At 34.8% G+C, this 11,463-nt stretch overlaps 1 protein-coding gene across 4 annotated transcripts in view; it reads left to right on the plus strand.

The window, feature by feature from the left end:
* LOC106461398 (secreted frizzled-related protein 5-like) overlaps positions 1 to 11,463 on the plus strand; it is a 68,463-nt gene that overhangs the window by 41,239 nt on the left and 15,761 nt on the right. For all 4 annotated transcript variants that reach the window (XR_002610970.1, XM_022388350.1, XM_022388351.1 and 1 more), the window contains exon 2: positions 10,414 to 10,491. Coding sequence is in view for 3 of the 4 variants with exons in the window: in XM_022388350.1 (XP_022244058.1) it covers positions 10,414 to 10,491 (78 nt within the window). In the remaining variant the exon portion in view is untranslated. The remainder of the gene's footprint in view (positions 1 to 10,413; positions 10,492 to 11,463) is intronic.

An 11,463-nucleotide genomic window follows, 5' to 3' on the forward strand; every position in this document is an offset into this window, starting at 1 on the left:
ACGACCCTGTTCGAATCCCTTTGAGTTTGAGTGTACTTACGGCTTATTTTCAATAGTTAAAGTATTCCCTTAAAAACCAGATGATTTAATAGTCTTCTTTACTCGTGTTCGAAGAAATATTTGCAATGCTACTACTAGAATGGATTAAATACTTTAGAATTGGTTTCGTATTTCCTGAAACCTTAAGGGCCACTCCCTGACCCGATTTTGCTCTTTCAGTTGTACAAGTCCATTTAAATGCTAACAGAAAACGATATGATGTACAAATAAGGTTAAGCATTAAACACGTATATCGTCTTATGTTTGTAGTATTTTTATTTGATTATAACTTATTTAACATATCGTTCACTGACCAAATATTTGAAATTGTAATTTATCTATTAATACGCCTCTCTTTCCGTTTCACAACAATGCCGATTTGTTGTTGAGGCACACAAGTCAGAAGTATTTGGGAACCTTTTAATGTTATCATGGCCGTACAAACAAAATAGTAGCCTGAAAGATTATATCTATACAGAATGATAATTTACATTCGCAGATACATGCACAAAATTTAAACGAGCATTGTGGCAACCATGTTCTTGAAGTTTAATAGGAGTTGAAGTATCTTATAAAACATTCTATAACCTATTTTCAAATATCAGTTGGGCTGTATTGGACGCCATCTTTTTCATTATGCGAGAGACGAAGTTTTAGTTTATTGAATTAAATTTAATAATTAAGATGGAAAGTAATCATACAAGAAAGCATACATTCACTGTTTTCACCTGGTTTTATTTCCAGCAATAATAATTGCAGTTTCTTTAAAAGATTGCCGTTTCTGCCTGGGCCACCAACGGTCGATCGAGAGTTCACAAAGTTGCTATAGTTATCTTTTAAGAATTAAAAGTAGCCCAATCACGAACTTTGTGGCTATAGTTGAAACTTCGACTGTTCAGAGATTTGTGTAGCTGATTTGTATAGTTTTCACCTCGGTACTTGCACCCATAAGGTGTGTTCACAAATAATCAAGAGATTCTGATAATTTTAATTAGCATTACGATCAAAGTAGAGATTCAATCGGCCATGCATATTTTAGTTTTCATTCTCAGCTTGTATATACTTTTTAAATTAATTTAGATGCGTAAATCTCATCGTGCTGGTGAGAAGTACTCCTCCTCCTATTGTCACTAATAATAATAGCAACCATGTTCATAAAGTCTTTTGTGAATTGACCACGACCCAAGAAGGTAATAATAAGCTAAACTATAGTAACAAGTTGGAGCTTATAGCCATCCGAAAATATCGGTAACAACTATAAAGTCCTTATATGAACTGACCACTACCCCCAGACCGTATCAATTCAGTGGTGTAAATTCATGTGTGAACTGTCCATCAACGCAGACATGTTTGAACCTGTCTAGCCCATAGTTACATGTGGCAATCAAAACTTGCTAATGAATATTTCTCGGAACAAATAAATACATCATAAATGTAGAAGTAAACGGCGATTAAAGTAGAACAAAGCACGAGTGAAAACAAATATATCCTATTTGCCAAAGTTTCAACTGTGGAGAAAAATAAACGCTTTCAGGAAAGAGGGGTATATGTGTCTATCATTAAAGTATGTGTTTAAAAAAATCATTGATATCGTGTATAAATATTGGTAATTATTTTGAAGTTTCAACACATTGTTGCTCTTATAAAGAATAGGATGCGATGTAGCATCACGAAGTTGAAATGGATTGGTCATTTGATGTACTGTCACCAGTGGTCTCTGTTCCTCTATATATAACACTATAATTGTTTCGTTTTAAGTCATTACTAGATTTTTTATTTTCTATTTTTTTTTCTGTGAAGAAATCATACTATCGTTGTCATTGTGTGTTTGTGTTATCGTTATATCAGTGATGTCGCTGTGTGTTATCGTCACGAATTCTGCCATTCTCCCCTTTTCCAGAGTTCTCGTTGGATAACCATGTCTAACCGAGAATTTTCTTCAGGTTCTTTTTAGGCTCTGAGAGAAAGAGAGGTGCAGACAGGTACAAAATACGCTGTAACAAGTTTGTAGGTTCACTGATTGGAGTGAAGACGGAACGAAGCTTACACAAATAAATATACAGTGTCGTCTTCCTACCATGATGAATAGATACAAAATTAAAGTTTACTTATCGTTCTAAGTCTTAATATTTTGTGTGTAAACATAAGTATTTCTAAGAAGAAAAGCATAGACTTTTTGAAAACCACCAGCAACTGATTGAAGGAACGACTGGTGAATAAAAAGTCTAATCCATTATAATGGCCATAAGACATTCTTATTAAAACCTGTTATATTTTTTCACACTGTATTCTTTATATGATCCCTTAGGGTTTTTCAGAAGAAGAGCGTATAAAATATTTTAACATCGCTGTTCGCGTATCTGTTAGTTCATATTATTAAAACTGTTCTAATAAGAAGCTTAATTAAAAAAGAAGAGCAGATTGAATGTTCATATAATTACAGAAAAGTTGCCAAAAGGAATACGGTTGAGAAATTTCGAGTCGAGCTTTGAAAACATTGGGAAAATGTGTCTAAGTTAAAATAAAACGAAATGAATTTCAGTAACCTGAAGGAAAATAGACTAAAAATGAATAACTAGACTATATAACTAAGTTCTTGTAATTAAAATAATATTATAAAAAGGGGGAGGGTAATAAACAATGTAGAAAAAATGCATCTTTTTATATAATCTGTAATTAATTGATTCAACTTAACACTCGATGTAATGTTTTCACGTGATAACATAAATATACAGTTGTAAATACAAAACGGGGCGGTAAAAGATAAAATTAGTCTCTGGGGTACTTTATTTTTGTTGAAACAAACATGGCTTAAACCAGACACGAAGATTAATGACCTTGTGTAACTCAGTTGCTTTTGCAGGCGCCAAATCAACAACCGATTTATTTATAGTTTTAATTGCAGTAAACGTTCTGTCGCTTTGGAAATAACTAATGAAATACATACTTGTAAAACTTGGTAATGTTTATATTTAAGGAAGCCTACAATTAATGTCTAGTAATAGTCTGTTTATATTTCGAATTCGCGCTGCCAGGTCTCTATCTGAACGTAATTTTATCTTCATTATTTGTCACCTCATAAACTATTTTACTTTTTCGTTGAAACACTTTAATAATTTAATTAGATAACCGTGCAAGAACTGACCAACAGAGATTCGTTTCTATAAGAATGAAACATAATGGTTAACTTCTGATTACAAACAGAAGAGAAATTCCTATGAAAATTAATTTTAAACATAATGGTTTAAGACGTAAACTTGGCACTTAACAACACACGCACGCACACTACACATGTTATTTAGTAGAGTATAGGACGAAGGATAGCTTATTAAAAAGTGAGGTAAATTTTCATAATGATATATTGTTTACTATATAAATCGGGTACTGAAAATATTTAACAATCAGTCGTGTTCTCTCGTCTATATATTAGACTATACAAATGTGGAAGGATACGTTGAGTCGTTCATTAAAGATAAGCCAGAATTTAGATTTCACTACAGAATTGTAATGTGTATTTTGAGTTATTCACGCTCTACATTAAGTTTGCTTTTATATATATTTAGTTGTCTGCTGGAGAGTCTCTACATCTTCCTCGATTTCTTTCTTATTCTGATGTACGTCGATGTTAACCTGGTTATTGTTTACAGAAATGCTTTATCTTTTGTTTGTCTCATTAATGGTGTATTTGTTCAAAACTACGATTGAGTTTGGAGTATTATTTTTACTTTCACTCATAAATAGACGTTGCCTTGCTTGAACAGTGATTTGAACTATGCAACGCCGGGAGTATAGTAGTTGGTTTCATGTTGTTTGAACCGTGCAACGCCGGGAGAATGGTAGTCGGTTTTATTTTGGTCTACTTTCACTAGTATGAAGCAGATTGTTTCGATGTGATGGAGTTTTAATGCGAAAATTTTGAAAAGGAACTTCTTGTTTGTAAAGCTTAGTTTTTCTGTAGTATTTTCAGTATATTTTTTACAGTTTATTCTGCGTAAGAATTAAAACAGGCAACAAAAACACGGTAGAAAATTTAGCACTACTTTCACAAATAAAGCTGAGAAACTATTACTCAAAACAGTTGTTTCTCCTAAAAAATGTAAAACGTCTGTCTTTTTGTGATTTCAGAATTGTTTGTTAATACTATTGTTTTGAAATTCGATCAAAATCAATATTGTAAGGAAATTGACAAGTTACTGTTGACTTGTATGGGTTAACTGCTTTTGTTGCGATGTTCTGACATAGTAGTTGATGGAACTTCGACATTTTGTAGAAAGTACAAAAAACAACAACAAAAAATACTGACGTATAGGTCACCAGGGTTATGTACACTGTGTTTTTAAAATACTGAAACGTGAAAAACAGTAATGGTTTATATAAGAGTTGAAAATGAACGGTAAAAAAAAAAACTTGTCTTGAGGATGATGTTTCGGCTTTCCGTTGAACAAAGTATAAACAGCCTAAGAGTTTGCATTGGTTTCTTATTTGTTGAATAAACACAGGTCTGCAGCCTGCACCTTGTGAGTTCCTGCATTGAAATTTCCTGGAAGATATTTCAACGTCCAAGAGGTTTCGGTTTATTTATACTCCTGCCTTTTTTTTTCTAGCCAGCGAAAAAGTATATTTATGATAAAGAACTTAAGTATTTTGTATATTATTACAAACCACTTGAGTTACGCCAAGGAAATGTTCTTCAGTCACCAGGAGGACGTGTCGGAGATTTTGTATTCCCTTCCCGTTTGTCCGCTTATTTGCCTGTATATTGTCAATATTTTTCTAACATATTTTAAACTTTTGTTTGTTCAGTAATTATTTTCTAAAGGTAGTTTGTTATCGAATATCCTTCCTGTTTTCAAAGATATAGTAATGTTTTAATTTAAATCACCAGTGCAGTGTTAATCCTACCCACTTTGGATTGTTTCTTCTGGGAAAATAACTCAACTTGGGTAACATAGATTCAGGCTCGTAGTGTATCTACAGCAAGGTTTATAGATTCGGATGTGATCTGGCGATTTAAGTGTACAGATTGTAGACTCGGTAATGCGTATTTAAGATTTAGAAGTAAAAAAAAGTCTGATGTATAGATTCAGGTGTTTTGGATATAACTGCTTATATTTAAGTATACATATTAAAGTGGGGAATTTCTGTTGGGTAGATTTTGGCGTACAATTTCAGGGGTTAAATTAGATGTATGCACTCAGTTGTATCTACTAAAGTGTATGAATACCAGTGTATAGATTTAATTCTTGAAATTATGGTACTTAAATTAGAAAAAAAAGTGTACATATTTTAGCGTACATATAAAGGTTTGTTGATCCAGATGTGTTGATATTTGCAGATTTTAGTATCTAGAGAAAAGTTACATAGATTTAGGTGTGTCGATGCAAGTGTATTGTTTCATGACTGAAAAGCATGGCTTAAATTTAAAGTTATATTTAAGTTTGATTTTAATATTGTATTATTAAGATTTACACAGTGGATCAATATTTTTTAAACTCCAGTTTGATACTTAAAATGTTAGCCTGCATGTGAACTGTTTTACAAGACTCCGATATGCAGATTTGAATCGTAGAGCGTTTTCTTTTAAAGATTTTACGTGTCTGTCTGTATATATATGTGTGTGTGTGTATATATATATGAGAGAGAAGATTAAGGATGTGTGAAAATATAGCGTTGGGCTAAAAAATTGAGGGGGTTACCAATTTTTAAATGACTATTGCGCGTGCTTTACATACACTTACTCTTTAAGCTGTTCGACATTTCTGTGTTATGTATCACGTCACCTGCATATTTTATAAAATGAAGTTATGTCGTTTTAAACGTGATAGTGTAAGTTGATAGCCTAGGAGTGTATATTTTAGGGTTCTGGTTCTTATCAATTAGGTTGGCTGTACAAGGCTAAGAGAATATCGCATATCTAATTAGATTCCTTGAGTTGAGACCATGGACCATACCTTCATAAATTATTTAATTGGTATCCTCATTGGCATGTAATCTTTTCTCGGCAATCGTTCCGAGCCGTAAGAGCTTGCCGCCTCTCTGTAGGGGTGGGGGGGCATATGTTCTGTATTAGAGGAACGTGCAAAAGGGTTATCAGATTAGACATTAGAATGCACTGGACGCACTCCTGTGAGGACCATAAGTGTATTTAGTTACTAAGTAGAATATGAAACTCCGATATCTTTCTTGGTCCTTCATCTGGAGAAGTTCCCCCGGTCGGACAGCGGTAAGTCTAAGGATTTACAACACGAATATAAGGGGTTCTATTCCCCTCTGTGGACACAGTAGATAGCTCAATGTGACTTGGCTCTAAAACGCGCGCGCGCACATACGCACTCACTCATCTGGAAAAATAGCAATAAAGACGAGTTGTATTCACACAACTAAAGTTCAACTTTAGTTGTGTGATAATAAGACAGGTTTAAACCTTTGACTACCAAACGTGTCTTAAATAATTAAATCTGTTAATTATGTGGAATAATATTAGTGTTTATTGGGTAAGATAATTAGTTTCAAGAAACCATTCAATCGAAATAATATCAAACTAAGTATTATCTTACCATAATTAATGCTAATATGTTTTATTTTAAATTTTTTAGACACAAAAAATGCTTTCTATTAGCTCCTTTGTTTAGGACACGTTTTCACGCTGTTAAAAAAACTGGTGACGAATGTTTACAACATAAGAATGAATTTCGTAATGGTACACCAGTAAACAAACTAGACTAATGCAACGTAGGGTATGTACTTTCAAAGAATGTCCTGGAAGGATCAACGGGTTTCTTCCACTTGTCTAAGCTTGTTTAGAGGCCACTTTTTGATTTGTTATCGTATATTTTTATCGGCTCCTCCATCTAAAACTTCATAACTCGTATTGCTTGTTTCGTATCGAAAGGCATGTTGTGCATACACGTACAAGTTATTATTTGTAGACTTAAGAATAAATCAACAGGTTTGGTTGTCGTGTACATACTCTATATTATCACAAGTGCTGTAGTGGTACGGGGGTGTATATTTCGCTGCTAGAGATTCATTTCAATAGAGATTAAACCCATCTTTGGTGTGAATTGTAAATTAAAGACTATAATAATCATTGCCACGAATTGGTGGAATAGACACGGTAATACTTGGAAGCTTATTCCTCCTATCTACTGTATTGTACATCATCATGTTGATATATGTATTGAATTTTCCATTAATCTTAAGACAGTACAGCATCGTTCATACTTCCCCAGTGGCCCGTCATGGCCTAGTGGTTAAGACGCTTGATTCACAATCTTGGTTCGAATCTCCGTCCCATTAAACATGCTTGCCCTTTCAGCCGTGGGGGCGTTAAATGTGACGGTCCATTCCACTATTCGCTGGTAAAAGATTAGCCCAAGAGTTGGCGGTAGTGGTGATGACCAGCTGCCTTCCCTCTAGTCTTACACTGCTAAATTAGGGACGGCTAGCGAAGATAGCCCTCGTGTAGCTTTACACGAAATTCAAAAACAAACGAACAAACTTCCCCAGTGTAACAAGGAATTTTAAGGGTCTCTTAACTATTGTCAGTTGACCAAAGTCCAACTCTGCTAATGCGGATCCATATTATGATACTATTCCTACCAACCACCATATTTTGGAGAACACAACCATATCCAAAGTGTTGTCTATGTTGCTGTTAACGCATGATTCGTTCATTCAAAACCAACGAGTAGCGAAGTTTATCGCTCCACGTGATGCTTTTATCGTTCGTCACCCTAGTTTTGACGCTCACTGTACTGACTTTATGTTCCTTTTTGCTAATGGGTGCATAATACACGTGAAATCCAGCAACAAGAAGTTCTATGCGCACAGCGATATGCTGATACACGGTTTTGAAATTTCATTAAAGTCTTGGGTTGTGGATTTAATGCCAACTGAGCGGGTTTTGTTTATAGCATTTCAAATTTCGCATGAACCGAAAAATGATTAATTTTGGGTAGCTGATTTAATATTCTCCATAAGCAATACGATAGTTTTTTTCTTAGTTGCACGGTATGAACAGTGGATTCAGGTATAAGTGTGTGGTGTTTCAGACACTCATCAGTGCTACATCAAAGTTCGCGTGAACTCCTTTTCACATGTTATCTTAATTGGCGCTAACAGTCTTTTGCTTATGTGTAGCAGGTATTAAGGGGGCAGGTGCCTCACTGGCGGCCAAAGATATAAACCATCCTTTTCACCCCATTCTGACCGCCTTTGGCAACGGCTGACCTTTATAAGCCCTACACGTCAGTGCATCATGGTATTTACACTCAGATTCAGTGGGAACAGTCTACTGATTTGTAGACAAGAATAGCGCACACCACTACATATTAATTATATTAGGCTATTGCATGGGGGTAAAGTCACCGCAAGGCTGTCCACGACCACCTTACCACACCCCCTAAAAAGCCAATCCCACTAAATTATGTCATGACTATTATTCCGTAGTGATTTAATCAAGATGCCTTGCTATTCGACCTTTGGATGAAACAACATATCTACCAAGGGATGTCACAAGATCTTCCGCTTGTGAATACTTATTTTAGGTTTATTACATATCAGTTAAATGAATTTTATCAACTTTAATGTAGAGAGAACAGATACTGTAACGCACACACACACACACACACACACACACACACACACACACACACACACACACACACACAGTGATCAGTGGAACAGACCCATTGTTGTTTGGTGGTGTATAGGGGTACATTTGTTTGTATCGAAATTTTAACAAGTTTGTTGATTTACGTATACTGAACAGACTAGTGTTCATAGAAGTGTATTTATATAAATATGGACAGTTTTAACTGCATAAGTTTGTGTTTATATTGCAGGGAGAGCATATAGCATCCTAAAAACAAGGTCAACACAGCTTGATATTCCTTTGCAACCACCGAACATATTTATAGCAGTGACGATGTCGAGCCTGTTCCTGATATATTGTAGAAAACTGAATGTGTGTGTGTGTGTGTGTGTGTGTGAAAGCTGAAACAGTGGCAGTCTTTCTGAAGTTCAGTTTGATTACATTCATGGACATCAAAAACTAGTTTTATTATGAATTAACTCCTAAGCCTTTTCTAATTGTTTATTTGTATGTATTTAAGTTGTATGTGTGGAGGGGGCCATACCCCCTTGAAATGTCGCTAGCCTCCTAAGCTAATTGTGTTCATTAATCTAATTTTAGATTTGTCCCCATTATATGTCTTATTGTCCTGTCCTCCATAGGTTTATATAAGCTTGTAATAAATCATCGTAAGTAAATATATTCAATTCATCTATATTGTGAAATAATGATGATAAAAAAATTATGTATGTAATAATTTTAGTAATATAGTAGTAATAATAGTAAAATTTTAATGAAAGAATACCAGGTAGGACCAAAGTTTTATAAGAGAGAAAGAAAAAAAAAACAACTCTGACTTTGATTTTCACACATTTTTATTGTACATTAGCGTGAAACACTAACTTTGGGGCAACTCTTGTAGTGTCATTCTTGTTCGTAATATTTTACGGGTCACAGTGGTTACTAAAGGTCTGTCATACAGTGCGAGTGTTGACCGTGCCACACAGATGTCTTCTTTGAAAGGTATACTCAACGTTTCGGTGCTACTTGAATTACTGAGGGCGTCAATGTTTTTAATTTTTTTTTATGAAGTATGAAACTAAAACGCTACTTGTATGATTCTTTTGATGTGTGCTGATGAAGAGAAATACGGTTGAGAGGATGAAAAAGTATTTTATTTACATGACTCGTCGAACATTTCAGATTGTATTTATTCCATCATCAGCGAAGTGCGAAAATAAGATGTGTGTACAAATAAGGTAATTTTTTAAGACATTGGAGAATAACGAAGCTTAAAAAAACAAGATTGAAGGACCAAGCAGCACTAACGTGTGTGTGTGTGTGTATAAACAATATGGCAAACATAATATAAAAAAAAAAATGCAAACTGAAAATAAATACTAATTACATAGTCACAATTCAGGATACACGAGCCACAAACTGGTGGTTGTTCTTTTATGGATTAAAACAGTTTTAGTTGGAAGGATGTCTGTAGATTATTAATATCGTGGTGCCTCTTTATAACTGGGTCTTCCTTAATGAGAAGTTCAAGGTCTGTAAACCCGGTTGTAATGATGATAAAGTTGTTAATTGATACGTTATGGCCCGTTTTTTGTTGTTGTTGTTTTACTTTCTCATTTTATATATATGTTTGTGAATAAAGCACGTCGAAAAATCCTGGCGAAGTTTGTATTTTTTTCATTAAATAATTTTTCTGTTTAATCCCAGTTAGTGAATATATATATATACAACTTATCAGTCAGTTTGATATACATATATATTTTTTTCATTTATTCTAGAGCCAGCGCCATGTATTGCTTGTAGCCAGCCAGATACGTACGAAAACATGATTGACAACTTTTGTCGAGCAGATTTTGGTAAGTTTTTCGCTTACAGATGATTTTTCTTTGACGTTTGACTTTGCTTAAGTGCAAGCCCGGCCTGAGTAGCCCTGGTATTGAACAAAAGACCTCGTCGGCACTGGATATAGCAGATATAATGTAGTTGACATTCTTTTTTCTTTATGTTCTTAGAATCGCAACTATATGCTTTTAACTTACATTTTTCGTAACTTCAACACTAGTGTGGCTTCATCGTCTTTGTTCTGTAAACGTTTCCACAACCTCTTGTTCTCTTCATATTCGTCTTTGAATTCAGTTTAACAGCCACATGCTCCTTTTCTTAACAATCCTAGTGCTTGTCTTCGTCCTCTTTATCTATTCAACCCAGGTTTACCTTTACGCCCATAATCTTGGTATTTAATCGTAAACCCGAGCTGGACGTGGACTAGTGGTTAGTGTCCCTGACTATGAATCTGAGGATCCATGGTTTGCGTCTCATTGCCGCAACATTACACTCCATACTTTGGGGCCGTGAGTACATTATAAGAGTGACAGTAAAATCCTACTGGTCGATTAGATTAGCCAAAGAGTTGGCGGTGAATGCTGTTGACTAGCTGCCTTCCTTGCAGTCTGTATATCAGTTCAAAATTTGGGATAGCGGAGAGATCAATTTTATAGCTTGGCGCGTGCTGCTCTCATGTGCTCGTTTGCACATCCACGTGCTCCTCTCCCAGTTTGACTCAACGTTATTGACATACACAAATGCCCTCTGTCATTTACTGTACGTTAAAAAAAGCGTTTCTCAATAGCATCTAAGATTCATCGTGATATTTAGCTTCCTCTGAAAAACAACAACAACAACAAAAAAAAAGACCAAATTTAATTATTTTCAAGACATTTATGAAACTTCTATTTGGGTGACGTTTCGGCTATAAACTCATTCTACACAGAATCGGTGTTTCGCTGACACACACACACACACACACACACACACACACACACACACAC

This window comes from Limulus polyphemus, unplaced genomic scaffold (assembly GCF_000517525.1).
Source record: "Limulus polyphemus unplaced genomic scaffold, Limulus_polyphemus-2.1.2 Scaffold951, whole genome shotgun sequence".
NCBI lineage: Eukaryota > Metazoa > Arthropoda > Merostomata > Xiphosura > Limulidae > Limulus > Limulus polyphemus.